This window comes from Notamacropus eugenii, chromosome 1 (genome assembly GCF_028372415.1).
Source record: "Notamacropus eugenii isolate mMacEug1 chromosome 1, mMacEug1.pri_v2, whole genome shotgun sequence".
In the NCBI taxonomy this organism is placed as follows: Eukaryota; Metazoa; Chordata; class Mammalia; order Diprotodontia; family Macropodidae; genus Notamacropus; species Notamacropus eugenii.
This window is the reverse complement of record NC_092872.1, coordinates 722468004-722490943: the sequence shown is the minus strand read 5'-3', so window position 1 is coordinate 722490943 and position 22940 is coordinate 722468004. Positions and strand designations below refer to the sequence as shown.

At 41.4% G+C, this 22940-nt stretch overlaps 1 protein-coding gene and 1 long non-coding RNA gene across 3 annotated transcripts in view; both read right to left on the bottom strand.

Annotated features, from left to right (window-relative positions):
- Positions 1–22940, bottom strand: part of LOC140520197 (uncharacterized) — a 59398-nt gene that overhangs the window by 5404 nt on the left and 31054 nt on the right. The window contains 1 exon segment of the mRNA XM_072633996.1: positions 20672–22141. Coding sequence (XP_072490097.1) covers positions 20672–22141 — 1470 coding nt within the window.
- Positions 9896–11785, bottom strand: LOC140521613 (uncharacterized). 2 transcript variants are annotated; one of them, XR_011973006.1, is made up of 3 exons: positions 11219–11785; positions 10808–10963; positions 9896–10295 (listed from the first exon to the last, which is right to left on the bottom strand). It is a non-coding gene; the product is annotated as an uncharacterized lncRNA (long non-coding RNA). The 2 variants fall into 2 exon arrangements; XR_011973005.1 differs by having other exon boundaries at positions 9896–10231.

Sequence of the window (22940 nt, the reverse complement as noted above, 5' to 3'; positions counted from 1 at the left end):
GCCAAGTGAAGGAGAATAATCTGTCATTGCATTGGGTCTTGATGCTGCCCTAGGTATAACCTGTCATAGTCTAAACATCTTATGCCTTCTCTTCATGACTGCTTTCATTTGTCAATACCTTATTATATCATTATTAAAATGTTCAGTTATATAGTTGTCCATTTTTGCTGATTTTTATGTTCAAAGTACACTAAAATGATGTCAATATGTAAGGGTGAAAGTACAATGTTTCTGACCATGGATGATCAGACTAAAAGAGGCCAGAAGGCTTTACCACAGGCTGGGAACAAATACTCCACAGGAATATTTGAGGTGGAGATGCCTGTCAATTTGCACATCTCACTATTCTTTTGAAATACTGCAATTCTACTTTTCTTGCACAGCACAGCATGTTCTTTGATGGCGATAAGCTATGCTGGGTAGTTCTTTGCCACTGTCTCCCATATCTCACCATTGATTACAAAATTCTTCAGAGACCTTGGGAATGCCCTTGTATTATGTCTTCTGACCAAATTGTGAGTGTCTTCTTTGCATGTGTTCTCCATGAAATAGTCTTTTAGGAAAACATACTTTTGGCATTTCAACAACATGGCCAGTCCATCAGAGTTGTGCTCTCTGCAGTAGAATATGAATGATAGGTAATCTAACATGAGAGAGCCAGAGTCCAGTACTATGCCAGGTGACCTTCAGAATCTTACTAAGATAATTCAGTTGGAATTCAAAGAAGATTCGCAATTTCTCCATTTGCTGCAGTCAATGGATTGTGCCATGCTGAATAGTGGAGAATCTCTATTTTCTTTGTTTACATTTTCTGAAAAATGATTTCACCTTACTACATGTGTTTTTTAAATGATAATGCCACCTTACTGAAGTTGGAGTTGGATATACCTTTTTCTGGAGTGGGAGCAGTGAAGGTGAGCACCTTGAAACTGGAGTGGGTTTCGCAATCAAAACAACAACAGCAGTGGTCACTTCCTGCTGAAGACTTGTGCATCACATTACCTTCTCATCACCAACACTGTCTGCCATTTACCTAAACGCAATAAAACTTCATGGAGGAAGCCTTGCAGCAAACATTGGCATCTAATACACTAGGTGACTGTAAGGAGAAGGGATAGGCAAGATGTAAGAGTGACAGAGGCAATGTGTGGTACAGAGTGCTGCACTAATCATAGACTTATCCTTTCCAAGCTAAAAATTTGCATTCCTCAAAAGCACTACACCCAAGGCAAAATGAATACCAGAAGAATTAATCTCAACCAGTTAGAGCTCTTCTCTGAGCGTCAACAGTTTGTTGCTGCCTTGGAGGGAAAGTTGAGCCAATACACAGTTGGCAACAGTGGAGCAGAAAAGGAGTGGGCAGCTTTCAGAGATTTGCTGTACAGCACTGCATTTGCTCATCTGGGTCAGAACACTCACAAACACCAAGACTGGTTTGATGAAAGTGATGTGAAAATTCAGAAGCTGCTAAAGGAAAAACAAGTATTCCACAAGATGTACCAGCAGGACAGCTCATTCACTTCTAAGGAAGTAGCATTTAATTCCATCATAAGCAAAGTATAAGCAAAGCTTAGAGAGATGCAGGATTCCTGGCTCAGTAAGAAGGCAGATGAAATTCAGTTTTGTGCTGATAGTAACAATCCAAAATGCTTTTATGATTCCCTGAAAGATATTTATGGGCCAAAAACCTATGGTGTATCACAACTAATCAGGGCTGATGGAGCCACATTGATTAGTGATAAGGACGTGATCCTAGAGAGATGCACTTCACAATTCCATAGTGTTTTCAACACACCATCATCAATCAATGCTGAGGTGGCTGACCATTTAACTCAGATTGAAGTCAATCCCTCCTTAACTGAACTTCCAATTGAAGAAGAGGTTTAGAGGGCCATTAGGCTTATTTCATGTGGTAAAGCACCTGGTGCTGATTCTATTCTAGCTGAGATTTGAAAGGTAGGGGGATCATCGCTCCTAAAGGGTGACTGAATTTTTCCAGGTTATATGGCAAGAGGAGGTTATCACCCAGGAGTTCAAGGATGCCTCCATTCTCCATCTCTATAAGGGTAAAGGGAACAGATTGTTCTGTGACAATCACAGGGGGATCTGTCTCTGAGTCATTGCTGGCAAAATTCTTGAAAGGGTCCTCCTTAATAGGCTGAGCCTTCACGTAGAAGATAGTCATACATCTGAGAGCCAATGAGGTTTCAGAAAGGGCCAAAGAAGAGTAGATATAGTGTTTGCTGCCCCACAACTCCAGGAGAAATGCCAGAAGCAGAAAAGAGGTCTGTACACAATGTTTGTAGATCTGATCAAGGCCTTTGATACTGTTAGTCGTGAATGGAAAATTACATCAAAATTTGGTTGCCCAGAGAAGTTTATCACCATTGTACATCAGTCTCATGATGGCATGTTTCTCCAGGTTCTGGATAATGGACAATATTCTTGTGCCTTCCCAGTCAACAATGGAGTGAAACAGGGCTGTGCTTGATCCCATGCTTTTTAGCATGATGTTTTCAGCCATGTTGACAAATGTTTTCAATGAGGATGAACACAGCATCAAGGTCAACTACTGTACTGATGGCAAGTTCTTCAATCTGAAAAGGTTATAAGTGAAGACCAAAGTTGAGGGAGTGTTGGTGCATGATTTTCTCTTTGCACAAGACCGTGCACTCAATGCAGCCTCTGAAGCTGAGATGCAACAACATAAGGATCAATTCTCTGCTTCCTGTGCTAATTTTGGCTTCATAATTAACACCAAGAAAAGACAGGTGCTCCATCAGCCACCATCACACCATCCATATGTGGAACCATCGGTTACAACAAATGGAGAAGTTTTGAATGCTGTGGATAAGTCCACTTATCTTAGCAATGTACTTTCCAGGGATGTACACACTGACAATGAAGTTGATGCATACATTGCCAGCTAGTTCAGTGTCTGGGAGGCTCCAAAGAAAAGTTTGAGAGAGAAGAGGTATTAGACTGAAGATCTACAGAGCCATTGTGCTGGCCTCATTGTTATATGCTTGTGGAACATGTACAATCTACCAGCACCATGCAAAGAAACTGAATTGTTTCCATTTGAACAGTTTTAGGAAGATTCTGAGGATCACCTGGCAGGATTAGGTAGCAGACACTGACGTCCTTCCTCTAGCTGAACAGTCACGTATTCAAATTGGGCTTCAGAGAGTGCAACTCCCATGGGCTGGCCACATTGTTTGAATGCAAAATGTATGCTTGCCAAAAAGACTATTTTGTGGAGAACTTGCATGGGGCAGGTGATCACATGGTGGCCAGAAGAGATGATGCAAGGATACTTTCACGAACTCTGGATTTGACTGTGCAACGTGTGAGGCACTAGTACAGGACGGGTCAGCATAGCGTGCCCACATCAGAAAGGGTGCTGTGGTCTTTGAGCAAAGCAGAATTGAGACAGCACAAAGTAAACTCAAGATGTGCCAATTTGGAATATCCACCCCAAATCTTCACAGGGATTATCTGTGCCCAACCTGTGGTAGAACATTCTGAGCTGGTATTGGTCTGATCAGCCACAGCTGGACACACTGAAATTTTACTTTATCATGGTGATGTCATGTTGGTCCTCTTTGACTACAAGGGACAACAACCAAGTAAGCAATAACACATAGGTTACACATGTGCAATCATGTAAAACATTTCTGTATTAGTTACTTTGTACAGAAAGACTTGGGGTAAAAAAAGAAAAAGAATGTAAGATAAAAGGTGACAAATAGCATGCTCCAGGCTGTATGCAAACAATATCAGTCCTTTCTCTGGAGGTAGATAGTAGGCTTTGGCATTGGTCCTTTGAGCATTTTCTTGGGTCACTGTATTGCTGAGAATAGTTAAGTTATTCACAGTTCTTCACTGAACCATACTGCTGTTACTGTATATAATGTTCTGCTGCTTCTGTTCACTTCTTTTTGCATCAGTTCAAGTAAGTCTTTCAAGATTTTTTTTAAATCATCCTCCTAGTCATTTCTTATTGCACAACAATACCCCATTACAATTACAGACCAGAGATTGTTTAGCCATCCTCCCACTGATGGGCAGCTATTCAATTTCCCATTCCCAGCCAACATGATAAGAGCTGCCGAAAATATTTTTGTAGAAATAGGCCCTTGGGTTTGGGTTAATCATATACCACATTACTGGGGTCCTTTAATATAAGATACTTTATACCAATCTATTACATTGATCCATCACTTTAATTCTTAGCCAGTACCACACTGTTTTGATAATTATGGCTTTAAAACCAGTTTGAAATCTGCTAGGATCAGACCACCTTCTTCATTTTTTGTTGATTCCCTTGATTCCCTCATCCATTGAGTAAACTTGTATTTTCTTGTTGTAACTATCAGGTCAAAATTACCACAAGCATCAGAGAATGGAGCCATATGCTGTTCCTTAGTTAAACAGAAATAAGAGTAATGGTAGAAGGTTCATAGATTTAAAAAAAGATTTAAAAAACGAGTAAAATTTAATTAGAGGTTGTATTTCAGCTAATTTATCAGAAAGATATTGACAGTTTCCTCAAGAGAAATAAAAGATCTAAACATACCTCTAGAATTCTGGAAACTTGGGAAGAAAAAAGCCAAAAAACCCAAACCATATGCAGGAGAGATGAGCCAAATTTGATAATGCCTTCATAGTTGGAAACAGTCCTTTATATTTCCAGTCTGCTCCATGCACAATGAATGTTTGGTGTATGTGCTTGCGATTTGTTGGTCTTACATTCCCATATAAGGATATGATTCAAGTTGTCAGAGATTCTGATATTTGGGAATAACTTTCCACCAAAATTATCCTTTATACTTAATCATAGTGATTTCTTCATCAAAACATTCTGACTCATGGTCTATTTTTTAACCTACAATTAAACTTTCACTTCCTTTAATATTTTTCTTTGGAACAGTTAAAGTGTTTATTGGTCATTGAGTTTATAATCCTTGTTTTTCACTAGGGTCTCTAGAGTTACTCTTCTTCATGGCAGAGTAGTCATCACATGGGCTTTCACTTCAGGAAGACAGCCCTCTTATTTATCAATAACTGCTCCTTGATTGCCTAACACCCAATAAGAGATCTTCAAAACCTCTGTCCTTTGCAAGCCTTCCCCATTCATCTCTCCTCAACACAGGATGGGGTTATGAACTCCAACCTTCATTTAAGTAGAAAGCCCATTTCAGACATTTCATTTCTCAGCTGGCTCAACATCTCTGGGGCTCAGCTCTGAGCCCCTGAACAGGGGCTTACTCCAAACTGTTTATCATTTGTGTGTGTGTGTTGTCTTCTTCTGTTAGACTGTCAGGTCCTTGAGGCTAAGAGACTTCTAAAAGCCATCAGGAGAAAAACTTTCAAATGCAATGAAAAGGAAACTGAAATATTTAAGACTATTCCAAACCTACTAGATATGAGGAGGGAATGAAACAATGAGAGACAGCAGTGAAGCTCAGTATGCAGCCCAGGGAGATTTATCCTGAAAATACGTACTTAGCAATGAGGGACAAAAGGGATGTTCACTGATTTAAAAGAAAAAAAAACCAGTCAAATGTCTTTAGAAATCAAATCAGCACTGAAGACATTATTTGTTTCTTTGCACCCACGGAATTTTTGTAAAAAGTAACTGTGGACTAGGGCTGAAAGATACTCAATTATATGTAAAAAGGCAGAAATTATCAATAAAGCCTTTTATTCTATAATAAAATAAGAATGGAAATTGGTTCAAAGACAACAAAAGATTCAAACTCAAATGGAGGATTAAAAACAGTATGTACATATTTAATTCTATAGTCATGAAATGCTGGGTGCAGAGTGGATAGAATGTTGGGCCTGGAGTTAGGAAAATCTGAGTTCAAATTCAGTGCTCCTGGGAAGGGCATTTAACTCTGTTTGCTTCACTATTTTCATCTGAAGAATGAGCTGGAGAAATAAAAACCACTCCAGCATCATTGCCAAGAAAACCCCAAATGGGGTCACAAAGATTTGGACATGGCTGAAAAACAAGAATGTAAGAATGGAGGAGGAAGAGACATCAAACTGTACTGTACAGCATTGGTCAGCAACATCATTGCTATTGGGGGGAGAGAGAGAGAGAGGGAGGGAGAGAGGGAGAGAGAGAAATCAATGGAACAGAACAAACAAGGGAGACTTGGAATCATTAGAACTCAGTAACTCCATGTTTGGCAAAGTGGAAAATAGACTGATTGAGGTAAAAATCCTTATTTAGTTAAAGTAAACACTGTGGAGTCAGGAAGGAAATTAGGACTAGACCAACATCTCATACAATACTCTACAGTACATTCTATATTGATGTCACTGTTGCTGTCAGTTGCTTCAGTCACGTCTGACCCTCCATGACCCCATGTGGTATTTTCTTGGCATACACCTGGTATCTTAAGAGCCAAAGGGTAAAACAGAAATTGAAAGAATCCACCAATCACCTCCTAAAAAAGATCCAAAATGAAAACTGCTAGGAATATTATAGACAAATTCCAGAGCTCCCAGTCCGAGAAAAAAAGAGCATAATCAGCCAGAAAGAAGCAATTCACATGTCATGGAGTCATAGTCAGGCTAACTTTTGTGTTATGAGGAAATTTTACATTAAAAAATAAAAAAATTAGAGGGTATGCAATATGATATTTAGCAAAACAAAGGAACCAGGATGGTGATCAAGAATCACATACTCAGGAAAAGTGAATATAATCCTTCAGGGAAAAGAAAAAATAAACATTCAATAAATAGAGAATATTGAAGCATTCCTAAAGAAATGAACAGAGCTGAACAAAAATTGGGTCTTCAAATACAAGACCCAAGAGAAACATCCAAAGGTAAACAGGAAAGGGAAAACAAAAGGTTCCATAAGGTTAAATTGTTTATATTCTTACATGGGAAGAGGATACCTGTAACTCTGAAGAACTTTATGACTATTAGGGCAATTAGAAGGAGTATACATTGACAGTATACATTAATTGTGATGGGGTGGCATTCAAGAAAACAAGACTAAGGAGTGAGAAAGAGAACTGCACTCCAAGAAGAAGGAAGGGAAAGGTACATGGGGGTGAATTATCTCACATAAAAGAGGCAAAGAAGAGCTATTACAGTGAAGGGGGAACACAGGGGAGGTGGGAATGCAGGGCTTCAGTCTTACTCTTAGAAAAATTGGCTCAGAGGGAATAACATACATGCATAGATGGGTACAGATATCTAACTCATCCTACATGGATGTAGAAAGGGACTTGGTTAAGGGGGGAGGGGAGAGACTGATAAAAGAAGGGTAGACTGGGGGAGGCATTGGTCAGAGGCAAAACACGGGTGAGGAGAGAGGGTAAAAGGTCAAAGAAAGAGAGAGTGAGAAGGGGAAACAGGATGGAGGGATATACACAGGTATCATAGATGCAAATATGAATGCAATTAACTCAACCATAAAATGCATTAATAGATGTAAAACAGGCAAATTTGATTGTACTAAGTTTGAAAGTGTTTTTCTTTCAGAAATAAAATCAATACAACCAAGATTACAGGGGAAGTTGACAACTGGGAAAAAAATTACAGCAAGTATCTCTGATAAAGGCCTCATTTCTCAAATATATAGATAAAGTACTGAGCTCAAATTTATAAGAATGCAAGTCACAACCCAACTGACAAATGGTCAAAGGATATGAATAGGTAGTTTTCAAACAAAGAAATCAAAGCTATTTATAGTCATATAAAAATTCTCTAGAGGACTACTGATTAGAAAAAGGCAACTGAAAACAACTGTCAAATTAAAACCAACCTCACACCTATTAAATGGACTGATAAAACAGAGGAGGGAAATGATAAATATTGCAGGGATATAGGAAAAGTGAGACACTAAGGCGTTGTTGCAGGATTTGTGAACTGATCCACCCATTATGGAAAGTAATGTGGAACTACACTCAAAATGCTATAGAAGGTGGATGCCCTTTGATTCAATAATAACGTTATGAAGTCAGTATCCACAAAATACTTTTTTAAAAAGATAGAAAAGGACCTACTCATATGAGGGTATTTATACTAACTCTTTCTGTGGTGGCATAGTATTAGAAATTGAGGAGATGCGCAGGAATTAGCAAATACCTTTATAAGCTGTAGTATGTGACTGCAATGGAATACTATTGTGTTACAGAACATGACAAGCAGGATGATTTCAGAAAAACCTAGAAAGACTGAAATGAGCTGATGCAGAATAAACAGATGCAGGATGACATTTTACAAAGTAACAGAGATATGGTAACTTAGCTATTATCACTTATATAATAAACTAAGACAATCTGGAAGGATTCATAATGAAAAATGTCATCCCCCCCTCAAAGAAAGAACTGATTCAGAATTTAGACCTAAAGCATACTAGGTTTCACTTACTTTCATTTTTGTTCAATTTTTTCCCCCCATGAAATGACTAATATGGAAATGCTTTAGATGCCAGCAGATTTATAGGATTACAAATGTAGAACCTGTTTTGGATTGCTTATCGTATGCAGGAGGGGTAAGAGGAAGGAGGCAGGTCCAAAACTGACCTCAAAATTTAGGAATAAAAATGTTTTTACTTGTAATTGGGGAAAAATGAAGTATTGTTTTAAAAAAGGCTAAAAGCCAATGGCAGCTAGGTGATACAGTAGATAGAGTGCCAGGCCTGGAGTCAGGAGGATCTGAGTTCAAATTTAGCCTCAGACACTTTCTAGCAACGTGACCCTGGGCAAGTCACTTACTTCCCCGTTTGTCTCAGTTCCTTCTATGTAAAATGTGCTGGAGAAAGAAATGGGGAAACCCTCCAGCATCTCTGCCAAGAAAACCCCAATGTACAGCCAAGAGTCAGACAAGACGAAAACAACTGGAAAACAACAAATAGGTAAATGGTTAAAGGATCTGAACAAAAAATTTTCAGAAGCAACTGACAAGTATTCCCAGCCAATGAAAAAGGCTCCAGATCGCTAAGAAAAGTAAACCACACCCTGAGAATTCATCTCAAAACTGACAAAACTGACAAAACTGACAGCACCAGTTAATATAGGCGGAGCTGTGGGAAGCTGGGCACACAAACACATTGTGGATGGAGCTACGGAATGGGAGAAGATCTTGGGATCTGAATTCAAATGCGGCCTCACACACTGACTCATTGAAATCTGTTGGCCTCAGTTTCCTGAACTGTGAAATAAAGGTAAGAAGAGCACCTGCCCTATAGGCTTGTTGTGAAGATGGTCAAAACTGGATTAGGGGGAGAAAGTAATTCCCTCTGCTGGGTCTTTGCCTTTGAGCCCTATGCCTCTTTCATAAGAACTGAGTGTCTCCTTTAGGACCTCCCTTTCCCCCACTGGAAAAGAAAACTCCCAGAATTTTGCATAGTTCTCCAGACTCAGTCCTTTCCTAAATTCTCTCCAACAAGGGAAGTACTAGGCCCTTAACAAATGCTAATTAAGTAACAGCTAAAGAAGGCATTCATTTCTTTGGCCTAGTCCAAACAAAAGGTAAAGGTCTTCGAAGAGGGGAATGGGACCCAAGACAGCTTAACCTGTCTTCTTGAGCTGTCATATTTTCCAGAAACACAGGACCAGAGTATGCAGGAGGCCAGGAGCACCTCAGCATCTGCTCATAGCATTTACTCCTGTCACCCCTCACTGCCCCCTCAGTGTGCCCTTGATGATGCCCAGCTACAAGACAGTGTGCAACTGACAGATTAACGATTTGTGCAGATCAGACCATGGTGGATAAGCACAGCATCCTGTCTTCCAGGTCTGGAAGGGAGAGTTTGGCCAAAGAGGCAAAGGGGGTGGGGGGGTGGGGCAGTTCTATGGAATTGTGGGGGAGGGGTGCCAGGAATAGATAAAGGAACAAAGACAAGATCCCTACAGAAGAGAGGAATGCTAGAAGAAGGCTGAGGAGGGCAGCCACTGGGGATGAGGGGTAGTTAGTGATTGTGATGCCAATATGCCATGGATTAATTCAAAGGACAGAGAAGAGGATGGTGTTGTTAGGGCTGTTTTCAATTTCCTGCCTATTTCTGTAAAGAAGCAAACATGGGGAGGGGATCACCAGCCTCAGACAATCCTCTTTGTCTCTGGAAATGGCATTCATGGGGGTCAAGTCTGTAGAGAGAGAGCACTCACCTGGGGTGGGGGTCTGCAGCTGTCCAGGGCCATTCCTTCTGGCTCCACACTCCCAGCCTGGGCCAGGCTTTGGTCTTCTGCAGACTGAGCTGGGGAGAGAGAAGGATTCCTGGGCAGGAGGGTTGACTGTGGGGATATACAGGGGGTGAGGCCCTGCCCTCGGGAGAGAGAATGAAGCCAAAAGGTAGGATCAGGTTTCAGGGTCCCACCCTCTCCCATTCCTCTTCTTTCCCCTTCCCCTCCCCAGTTCTCATTCAGATCATCAAGAGGCAGAAGGGGCTTGGGATTCCACATCTGACAAGAGCAGTCAGAGCCTCAATGGCTCCTGAATCAGAGATTTCCCTTTGACTGAGTAGGGGACCAGGAACCTGAAAGGGCAACCCAGCTTCTGACCTTTCCCCCACACCTCCACCTACATACTAAATAATCCCTTCAATTTCCTGTCAAGGTGACCCCCACCCAGTCCAGCCCTTCATTGTGGGTCACCTTGGAATCACCCCAGGCTATTAATCTTCATCCAGGCCCCTTCTCCTCCACCTCAGGATCACTGCAGCCAATTTACCACCCCTCAAACCCATCCCAAATCTTCAAACCATCTTTCCTTTTTCCCTATAAAACTCACTCTTGAGGAGATCAAATGGGCAGATTAAAAAAAAAAATCTTACCCTCCTCTACAGGCAAAACAATCAGCCTTGTCTCTGAATGGAAAAAGGCCTGAGGGGCCCAATTCCTGGGAGGCAGATCCAGGCCTTCATGCGGGCGTTTCCAGGTTCACTCAAGCCTTTCACTTTTATTTCACTCAAGGCAGGATTCCTGGGTCCCTGCGGGTAAGGTGTGAATTTTGTGAAAAGGTGACACAATCTTAAATTGGGGGGTTGAGGGGGCAGCCCCAGACTCTAAAGAAGTGGTCGGGAGCCTGGAAAAGAGCAGCAGGAAGCTTGTCCAGGGACCTGGCTGGGGAGGGAGGATTGCTCCCAGGAGCAATGGAGCTAGAGTCACCACAGGCTCAGAGGGGGAGGATGAGACCCAATGGGATGGACAGCCAGCAGGCCTGTGAGGGGCTGGCTCAGACCTACCTGGCACCTGCACCCACAGAGATGGCCTCCACAAGGCAGAGATCTCAGGTCCAAGAGAAGACAGCGTGATCCAAGATCTGAGGAAAGAAGGCAGAGGGAACTCCAGTCCAACGGTTTAATGCAGAGAGATCTCAGCACAAGTTCCAGTTTTCAGCCAGCACACTCTGAGAGGCTGCTCCCAGCCTCTGAGGCCCCCTTTCTTCCAATTACACCCAGATCCAGGCACTCAGGACCCTATTTCCCTCTCCTTCCCAAGACCTGCCCTCCATCAACTGGATACAGCCTTAACTACTGGGATGACCCCTCTTCTGCCCTAGACTCCACCCAGACCTCCAAACTCCACCCCAGAGCTCCTGTTCCACCTGGACCACCCCCACCAGGCTGGTCAGCTCTGAGGGCTCCTCCTCCCCCATCACCCTCCACCTGATTTCTTATTGGAGGAAAGATTCAGGACTTTAGGAGTTGGGTGGGAGAGAATAAGGCAGAGGCAAGCTGCACGTTTCCAGGCAAACTGGGGATTCCCAGCCAAACCGGGCTGACTTTGAGGATGGGGGTTGCTCAGCAAATGCAGACAGCGGGGTTAGCACATTCTCCTGGTTTGAATTAGAATGTGGCTCATTTCCAGTCTGATCCCAGCAGGATGATTGGGATGTTTGACCAGCTAAGGGTAGATCCACCCTTAAGGTGAAACAGACTTAAAATGTGGCACTTAAGGGCTTGTGTTTAGGAGCTGAAAGAATAAGAATTCGGTGTCACTGGGTCAGAATTACCCTTTGCTCCTCCCTGAATGCAGTCAGCCTAGAGGGTCAGAGGCATAAATGGACAAAGTGCTTTTTCTAAGGTAATTCTCAATAAGATAATCAGCTGAATTGATGTTATTGAACTGGCAATTTTGTTTCATGTATTAACACTGTAACATCTTTTATGTTGTTATTAGGCTCAAAATTTTCTCACATGGGGATCTGGGAGAACCATTGTATATATTTTTAATTTGAAAAAAATTTTTTTAAAGGGACATGCACGTCTTTTTATCTGAATGTTATGAATTTATGACAAACTCTAAGAGAGTGGTTATAATGTTTCCAAACTGTTCTCAATTTAATTGGGTACATTTTACTTTACAATGTATGATTATTTACTCTTGGAGAAAAGTTCCTAGGACCTGGTAAATTCTCCATTCAAGGCAAAACTCAGGACAAGGAGAATTAAAAGGAGTTTGTTATGCTGCGTCAATGTAGAAACACATTGAGGAGTTGATCACCTTAGATCACCAAGGAATTCAAGATGGAACTAATGAGGATTAGGGGACCCCAAAATACTGACACACCGGGTCCTGCTTGAATGAACTCAACACAAGCCTTCTTAAACCAAAGAAAAACAAAGTTTATTAAAGATTCCCCTTACTGGGTTGACTCTTAAAGGAGCCTAAGCATTTGTAACACTTGTATTCACAAGCGGGCCAGAGAGAATCTCAGGTAGACAGTGTGAGTTTGATTGAATGTGAGCACCTTCATGGAGGCAAAATGGACCTTAAATACAGAAAAATACTCAGGGAAGCATCCAAGTGTCTCAAGGTAGTCCCAGGTTCAGAGATCAACCTCATGGAGGATCCTAATGGGAGTGGCTGGTAGTGCAGACAATCCACAAACCAGGCTGGGCAACTTGGACTTTAAGAGAATGCTAAGTAATGGGGAATATGAAGAGGATGCCTGGATCAAAGGAAGAGAATGCTAAATGGTGGTCAGATAGGGAGTATCTAGATAAAACATGAAAAAGATTCATAAGAGATACTTAATTACAACCTGGACTGAACTGAGGAAGATGAGACTTTTCAGCCAAGAGAAGGGGAATTATGCATCATTACATTGGGTCTGGAGGATGCCCTGGATATAACCTGTCATGTCCAAGGCATCTTTCACCTTTTCTGTATGAGTGCTTCCATTTCTCAATAACTTATTATTTCATTATTAAAATATTCATTTGTATAGTTGTTTCTGTTCAAAGCAGCCTAAAATGAAATCACCACGTAAGAGTGAAATTATAATGTTTCTGACCATGAACGATGAGACTAAAAGAGGCCATTAGGCTTTACCACAGGCTGGGAACAGAGTCCACATGAATATTTGGGGTGGAGATGCCTGTCAATTTGCACATCTCACTATTCTTCTGAGATGCTGCAATTATGCTTTGCTTGCACAGCACAGCATGTTCTTTGATGGCAATAAGCTGTGCTGGGTAGTCCTTTGCCACCGTCTCCCATGTCCCACCCCTGATCACAAAATTCTTTAGAGACCTTGGGAATGCCCTTGTATTATGTCTTCTGACCACATTGTGAGTGCCTTCTTTGCATGTGTTCTCCATGAAATAGTCTTTTAGAAAAACATACTTTTGGCATTTCAACAACATGACCAGTCCATCAGAGTTGTGCTCTGCAGTAGAATGTGAATGATTGGCAGTCTAACTTGAGAAAGTCAGAGTCCTGTACCATGGCAGGTGACCTTCAGACTCTTCCTAAGATAATTCAAATGGGATTCAAAGAAGATTCGCAATTTCTCCATTTGCTGCAGTTAATGGATGGTGCCCTGCTGAGTGGTGAAGAACCTCTATTTTCCTTTTTTCCATTTTCAAAAAAAAATATTTCCCCTAACTACGTTTTTTGCTTTTAATTTGTTGTTTTTTTAAAGTTTTCAGTTCCAAATTCTATAACTCTTTCCCTCAATTCCCTACTCTGTAATTTAGATAGTGTAGGTGTAGGGTGTGTTCAGGAAGGACCAGTGCCTTTGGCGTGATGGCTGCCCAGCCCTTTTTGGGACTCTTTCCACCTTTGGTGTCCACCTGTTCCACCTAACTCTCACCTGTGGTTCCAAGAAGCTGCAGCATGTGCATCAGCCACACTCCTGTAAACCATTTCAGCAGACTGGCCAAAACAGGTTGAGGGTAAACAAGGGATCTCAAACCAGTTGGTGAGTTGGGGGGGTGTCTACTCCAAGCACGTGAAGACTTCCTCTGGTGGAATGGGTGGATGAGAACAATTTGTTCCAAAGGCCATGAAGGCAGATGAAGCAGGTGATGTGGAGCACTTAGAGCTTGGTTAGACACTGAAGATGCCAAGGTTATCCACTGCAACCTGACCCAATACCAGCTGTCTTGACTCTGTCCTGCCACTGGACTATGAGGACTCTGGAAGAGAGAGTGAGGCTGATGACTTTATGCAATTCTGCCTTACTTAAATCCAATTTATACATGAATCAAAAGACATCACCCATACTATTTGACTATTATACCTCAAAGTTCTGTGGTGACAGGCAAGTGATAAATCAGGAGGTGGGAATACACAGGGAGCTGTAGTCACAACCCTGCAAACAGGTGTCCCAGGCCACTGGATCCTTTCTCATTGGAAGCAGCAGAGGGACCTGGTAGACCCCTGGGTGTCTGAGCAGCCTTTTAAGGATAGCACTGCTCACCTCTGGTGTGAGGAAGGGGGCTAGAAAAGGTGCCTAAACATTGTCTCCTTACCCAGCCCTGGCCTTATTACCATGGCAAGCAGGGAATCCCACTATGTAGTTGAAACACAAAAAGGATAAACAAAAACGTACAAAAACATCTGCAAAGATGATTCCACTCACCATTGGCACATGGAATGTGTACACAGTAATAGACAACACAAAATCCAGTAGACCTGAAAGAAGAACTGCTCTTGTTGCAAGAGAACTCAACAAGTATAGCATCCAAAGAGCAGCTCTGAGTGAAACAAGGTTGGCAAATGAAGGCCAGCTTACTGAAGCTGGGGCTGGATACAGCGATTTCTGGAGTGGGCACAGTGAAGGGGAGTGCTGTGAAGCTGCCATGGGTTTTGCAATCAAAACTAATCTAATCAGCAAGCTGGTATGCCTGATAAAAGGACTGAAGGACAGGCTCATGACAATGCGATTGCCACTCACAGGAAAACTTCCTGCCACCATCAACAGTGCCAATCCTCCCACCATGACAAACTCTGATGAAATCAAAGACAAATTTTCAGAAAATCTATAGACCCTTATCATCAATGTGCCAAAAGAGGGCAAGATTATAATTCTGAACAACTTTAATGCTAGAGTAGGCTCAGAAGGCAGACTTGACAGGGAGTATGAGGGAGGAATGGAGTTGGAAACAGCAATAGCAGTGACCATTTACTGCTGAAGACTTGTGCATCATATCACCTTCTCATCACCAACACTGTCTTCCATTTACCTAAACACAATAAAACTTCATGGATGCACCCTTGCAGCAAACATTGGCATCTAATAGCCTATGTGATTATAAGGAGAAGGAACAGACAAGATGTGAGAGTGACAAAGGAAATGTGTGGTGCAGAGTGGTGCAGACTGATTGACCATAGACTTATCCTTTTCAAGCTAAATATTCACATTCGTCAAAAGTGCCACCCTCAAGGCAAAATGACTACCAGAAGAATTAATCTCAACAAATTAGAGTTCTTCTTAGAGTGTGCACAGTTTGTTGCTGACTTGGAGGAAAAGTTGAGCCAACACACAGTTGGCAACAGTGGAGGACAAAAGATATGGGCAGCTTTCAGAGATTTGCTGTACAGCACTGCATTTGCTCATCTGGGTCAGAACACTTGCAAACACCAAGACTGGTTTGATGAAAATGATGGGGAAATTCAGAAGCTGCTAAATGAAAAACAAGTATTTCACAAGATGTGCCAGCAGGATAGTTCATCCACTTCTAAATAGGCAACATTTATTTCCATCAAAAGGAAAGTCCAAGCAAAGTTTAGAGAGATGCAGGATTCCTGGCTCAGTAAGAAGATGAAATTCAGTTTTATGCTGATAGTAGCAATCCAAAGTGCTTTTATGATTCCCTGAAAGCTTTGAATGGACCAAAAACCTATGGTGCATCACAACTACTCAGTGCTGATGGGGCCACACTCATCAGTGATAAGGACATGATCCTAGAGAGATGGGCTGAACACTTCCATAGTGTTCTCAACAGACCATCATCAATCAATGCTGAGGTCATTGACCCTTTACCTCAGGTTGAAGTCAATCCCTCCTTAGCTGAACTTCCAACTGAAGAGGTTTAGAGGGCTCAATTAGGCTCCTTTCATGTGGCAAAGCACCTGGTACTAATTCTATTCCAGCTGAGATTTACAAAGTAGGGGGACCCCTGCTCATACAAAAGCTAACTGATTTTTTCCAGGTTACATGCAAGAGGAGGTTAGGAGTTCAAGAATGCCTCCATTGTCCATCTCTAAAAAGGTTAAAGGGAACAGATTGCCCTCGAGAATCACAGGGGGATCTCTCTCTTAGTCATTGCAGGCAAAGTTCTTGCTAGAGTACTCCTTAATGGGTTGATCCTTCACCTGGAAGATGGGGATATACCTGTGAGCCATCGTGGCTACAGAAAGGGTCGAGGAATAGTCAATGTGGTACTTGCTGCTGGACAACTCCAGGACAAATGCCAGGAGCAGAAGAGAGGTCTGTACACAATATTTCCCAGGTTTGGGGTACTGGACAATTCTCTTGTGCCTTCCCAGTCATCAGTGGAGTGAAACAAGTCTGTGTACTTCCCCCATGCTTTTTAGCATGATGTTTTCAGCCATGTTGACAAATGGTTTCAATGAGGATGAAGACAGTATCAAGGACAACTACTGTACTGATGGCAAGTTCTTCAATTTGAAACAGATACAAGCCAAGACTAAAGTGGAGGGAGTGTTGGTGCATGATTTTCTGTTTGCAGAAGACTGTGCACTCAATGCAGCCTCTGAAGCTGAGATGGAACAAAATATGGATCAATTCTCTTCTCCTGTGTTAATTTTGGCCTAATAATTAACACCAAGAAAACACAGGTGCTCCATCAGCCAACATCACACCATCCATATGTGGAACCATCATTTACAACAAATGGAGAAGTTTTGAAAGCTATGGATAAGTTCACTTACCTTGGAGGTACACTTTCCAGGGAAGTACACATTGAAAATGGGGTTGATGTATGCACTGCCAGAGCCAAATCTGATAATGCCTTGATACTTGGGAACAGAGGGGAAAAAGGAGATGGGAGGATTGACTAGAGAAAATTGGCTCCCCAATTTCACCATCAGGTCCCTTTCCAGCAAGGGGGCAGGGCTAGAGGAGGGCATAAGGAAGGAGCGTTTAAACAAGAGATCCTCAAGTATGCTGGGGAAGGGATACGACTGGAGCCATTCCTTAGATTCCCTTTCAATGCCTATGACCCCAGGGGTCAAAGGGCAGGTAGGGCTAGAGTAACTGGTTACAGCAGAGAATTTAGCCTTGTTATGATGGGTAACCTGACCCTCAGCCTTCGTTTTTGCCCAGGACTTGGCAAGAGAGGTGGAGAAAGTGACAGCACTTCCAGCACCTAGACTTTCCAGTGGTTCCAAGTCTTGAGAAGACTGGAGGACAGGGTACTGGGGGGCAGCTCCACCACTTTTCCACCTTGAGGGGCCCTTCAGACAAATGGGACAAAAGCTGTACTGATCCAAAAGAAAAAGGTCTTCGCTTGGGCTTCTACATCATCAACTACTTTGAGCAACTTCTGTCCCAGGGCTTAGATTTGGTAACCCAAAGCATTTGCTCAGTCTCCAAAGAACTCCCCGGAGAAGGAGAATCTACATCTTTTCTACGTTTACCAAAACCTAAATTATTATTTTTCTTTTTTAAATTAAATACCTCCAATTAAATACTTAGCAGTTTTTCAATATAGCAATCACATTCTCTAACAGTTCAATTCACCATTTCACAGCATCCAGATCAAAAGAGAGTTGAATTTCTGAAGAACATAATTGCATCACCCTCTAGGTATGATTTTTAAAGGTAGCATTACTTACCAAATAATTTCCCAAAAACCACAATAAAATTTTGAAGTATAACGAAAATAACATTTCAGATTGAAAACAAATTCTACTGTTCTAATGAGAAAAACTGAAAACAAAAACTTGTTGCCCTTTAAATGAAATCAATTCAGTTGAATATATTCTCCAAATTGTTGACTTACATAGAAAAAAATATTGTCCAGCTATGATCTGAACACTCTAGATGGAGTGTTGTCCATTATAACAATATTTGTACCAGAAAATTTTGTTCCACCAAAGAACAAAATGAGTATCCATCAACTGTTGAACAGCTAAAGAAATTACAGTTTATTAATTCAAAGGAATATTATTGAAGAATAATGAGAAACATCAGGATTTCAAGGAGAAAAGCTGTATTTTTAGGAATTTAATCTGAGTAAATTTGGATATTTAATGAGGTCTCTTACACTGGGAAATCTAATGAGGTCTTGAGCAAGAGATTTAATCTTGTTAATTAGATCCCTAACTTTTATCTCCAGCAAGATTTTCCCAATATATACTTTAGTACTGTTCATATCCAAGGAAAATCATTCAGTACAACAGCAACAATTCCATCTTCCAACCACTGACTCCAAAGAGGCCAATGTTACATGAAACCATAAAACTGCAAAAAATGTTCTAGGGCAAAGGCAGAGAGGGGAGACATTCCATACAATGAGTCAAAATGTGAATCAGCAGCTGACTGAGGCCCAAGTCCTGAGGTTCTAACTGCAAAATTCACAATCAAATGGAAGAAAACAGGGAAAAACCATTAGACCCTAAAGATATGATACAACAGCATGGCTTATGGATAGGAAAGGACAGTGATGCAAAGATTGAGGGGACTAAATCTGGGAGACAGAGTGGCTGAGGAGCCATTACCAGAGGTTCCTAACATTGTACAGGAGGCAACAATTAAACATATTCCTAAGCAAAAGACCAACAAAGAAAAATGTCTGTTTGATGAGCCCTTACAAATAGCTAAGGAAAGAAGGGAAAAGAAAAGGGGAGATTTCCCCCAAATGAATTCATAATTTATGAGATTAGCAAGGAGAGATGGGGTTTTCTTGAATGAGCATTGCAACAAAATAGAACAATTGAATGGGAAAGACAAAAGACCTTTCCAAGAAAATTTGACCTATCAAGGGAGTATTGCTTGAAAACATGGGCATAAGGACTACTGGAGCCAAGATGGTAAGGTGAGGCACTGACTTGTCTTGGCTCTTCCAGATTCCCTGGAAAACAACCTTGCTATAATGGCTCAAAATCAGTTGTAGAGGAGTGAACCAGATTGCCAGCCTAGGACAGATTGAAGGGTGAGCAGGAAAGCTGTCTCACTACAGTGGAAGAGTGCAGTAAAGTGAAGAAGCCAGTGGCAGGCTTCCCCCTAAGGGGCCATGGCATATTTTAGGGAAGTCTTGAGAAACCTTGGGGTTTCTGAGATAAATGTAATCCCTTTTAGGGTTTCATGCACTATATTAAATATACCATGTCTAGTAAGGTCTGTGCTCCAAGGAGAAACCACAGCTTATTAATTAGATCCATAAGTTTCATCTCCGGGAAGATTGCTCCAGTGTACATATTGGAGCACACAAATAAAAATTTATGAGATTCAGGTGATGACCTTCCCACAATTGTGGCTTTTACCAGGCTTCCTTCTAGTGTGAATATTGTGCTGTCTACTGACCTGCCTCTTCCAGGAAAGGGCAGGTCCTCATTTACCACATTCATAAGTCTTCTCTCCACCAGGAATCCTTGACGTAAAGGAAGAGAGACCCTCCCTGAGGCCAGACAGGGTTTGACCATAAGGTGAAATTTCTGGTGTCTAACATGCTCCATAGTCAATCTGAATGTCTCTGCACATTCATTTTGGGAATATGGTTGCTATCTCATGTGAATTCTTATAGGAAATATAGAACATTACCTTCAACTTTTCATACTGATTACATTAATGAGATATGTTCTCTAAAAGATTCTCTGATGTGAGAGGAATGAATATTTCTCCCATATAAACAATTATTGAATTAGGAGTAAGCTTTTTCCCCATTTCCTCATTCAGAGATTTGGCTACTGTGATTCAACCAATCTTTGAAGGGCAGAGTTGATGATCAGATGAAATCTTGGGAAGACTTGTACAACTGTGAAAATTTAGATCTGACCAAAATTTAAAGAGATTTTATTCTAGGTTTATTCTGGCCCATTGTGTTTTAGTCAAACTGGTCTGAGGGATAGTGGACCCCTCTGGTCTAGATTGCCCTACGTAAGGGTGATCTGGATAAGAATAAGTCTCTTTCTTCAAAATCGGGTCAAGATTCATGCCTCCCTCCCCTGAACCCAGTTCTTCTTTACAATAAATCCAAATCTCCTTATAATACTCATTCTTTTCAAGTTTTAACTAATCAAAATTGATTTATGCCTATAGGTAACTCCTACTTATCTAAGGGCACATAAATGTTGAAAGGACTCCATGATTCACCTCCAGTTTGCAAGAGATAGCTAAATGACCACTCTTTTATTAATTAGTAGCTGTCCATAATTAAATGATTACCCAGAAATTATGTGTCTCCAACTTTACTTTCATCAGAATTGTATAGTAAAATGATGAGTAGCAAGACTGGATCTCTCTCTGAAAGCTTTTCCACACTGATAACATTAAGTTTTCTCTCCAGTGTGGATTCTCTGATGTGCAGCAAGAGTGGAGTTCTGTGTGAAAGCCTTTCCACACTGATTACATTTATAAGGTTTCTCTCCGGTGTGGATTCTCTGATGTACAGCAAGTTGGTTGTTTCGTCTGAAAGCTTTTCCACAATGATTACATTCATAAGGTTTCTCTCCAGTATGGATTCTCTGGTGTGCAGTAAGACTGGATCTCTCTCTGAAAGCTTTTCCACATTGATCACATTCGTAAGGTTTTTCTCCAGTGTGGATTCTTTGATGTGCAGCAACACTGTAGCTCTCTCTGAAAGCCTTTCCACATTCATTACATTCGTAAGGCTTCTCTCCAGTGTGGATTCTCTGATGTGCAGCAAGCTTGGAGCTGTCTCTGAAAGACTTTCCACACTGATTACATTCATAAGGTTTCTCTCCAGTGTGGATTCTGTGGTGTACAGCAAGTTGGGAGTTTTGCCTAAAAACCTTTCCACATTGATTACATTCATAAGGTTTCTCTCCCGTGTGGATTCTCTGATGTACAGCAAGTAGGAAGTTTACTCTGAAAGTTTTTCCACAATGATGACACTCATAAGGTTTCTCTCCAGTGTGGATTCTCTGATGTACAGCAAGTAGGGAGTTTACTCCGAAAGCTTTTCCACATTGATTACACTCAAAAGGTTTCTGTCCAGTGTGGATTCTCTGGTGTACAGCAAGCTTGGAGCTGTCTCTGAAAGACTTTCCACACTGATTACATTCATAAGGTTTCTCTCCAGTGTGGATTCTCTGGTGTGCAGCAAGATGGGAGTTTTGTCTGAAAGTCTTTCCACATTGATCACATTCATAAGGTTTCTCCCCAGTGTGGATTCTCTGGTGTACAGTAAGATAGCATTTAAATCTGAATGCATTTCCACAGTGATTACATTCATAAGGTTTCTCACCATTGTAGATTCTCTGATGTTGATAAGGATTAGATCTGTGTGGGAATGCCTTTCCAAGTTTATCATATTCGTAAGGCTGCTCTCTAGTCTCCATGCTCTGACGTACAGCAAGACTACAGCGGCAACTCCCAGCATTTCCACAATGATTACATTTATGAGGTTTCCTCTCACTGTCATTACTGTGATGAAAAAGGAAGGATGAGTGTTCACTAAAAGGTACACCACATTCATGAGACTCATGTGGTTTCTCTCCAGTATGAATTTTTAGACAGTAAATCGGGGATGACTGTTGACTCATGGTTTTCCCACAATGAAGACAACCATGAGGTTTCTCTCCTGTGTGGATTCCCTCATTTATAGCACAGATCTGTCTCCCAGTGAAGGCACAGCAACTGTCACTCATGAGGTTTTCTTGGTGTGTTTCCCTCACAGAAATCCTTAGCTTTTCAGTAGTGTCTTTCCAATTAGGTCTAATAGTTCCTTCTGCAAAAAAATACATAGTAAAACATACATTACAGAGACACATGTATACACGCATACAACTATAAACCTTTCCCTCCATTGCAGGAAAATAAACTTATCTGCATGATCCTTCCCCAGGTGCAGATAAAAGTGTTCAAAGACACAATCACAATGGTTTGAAAATGCCCTTACTCAGATTTGTAGGATAACTTGACTTACAAAGAGCTTCGCAGACAGTCATATTGGATCCTCAGAAACACCTGTGAAAATGGCAGACTCAACATTCTTACTACAACATAAAGCCAGGCTGTGAGCTCAGAATGGCTGAGTGATAATGAAAACTATCCCTACAGTTGAGACTAGACCAAAAATCCTGCAAGTGGGCGTGTTCTGTCCACGGAACTAGATGGCCCTTCTCCATGGTACTTACTTTTGTTCTACCTTTTTTTAAGAAACACTGTTATCTTTTTGTATGCTTCACTTTTTTCTCCCCTCCCTTTTGGTCTTCCTATTCTCTGAGATACAAAAATATTGAAATTAGGCCAATTTATAAGTCTGCAATGGGGTTTTTAAGTTCAAAGGAAAACAAGAGTCAATGAATATCAATTGATTGTTGCCTTATTTTGAGAAACTGCCATGGCAACTGAGCAATCACAACGCTGGTGAGTCAGCAGCCAGCAGCACTGTACCAGAGCCACCACCAGAAAGAAGTTTGGGCCCCAATGAAGGCTCAGGTATAGTCAGCTGTTTTTACCAATAAAATATTTCCAAATTAAAATATGTACTCTTAAAAAGCAAAAACAGTATTATGCATGTAATA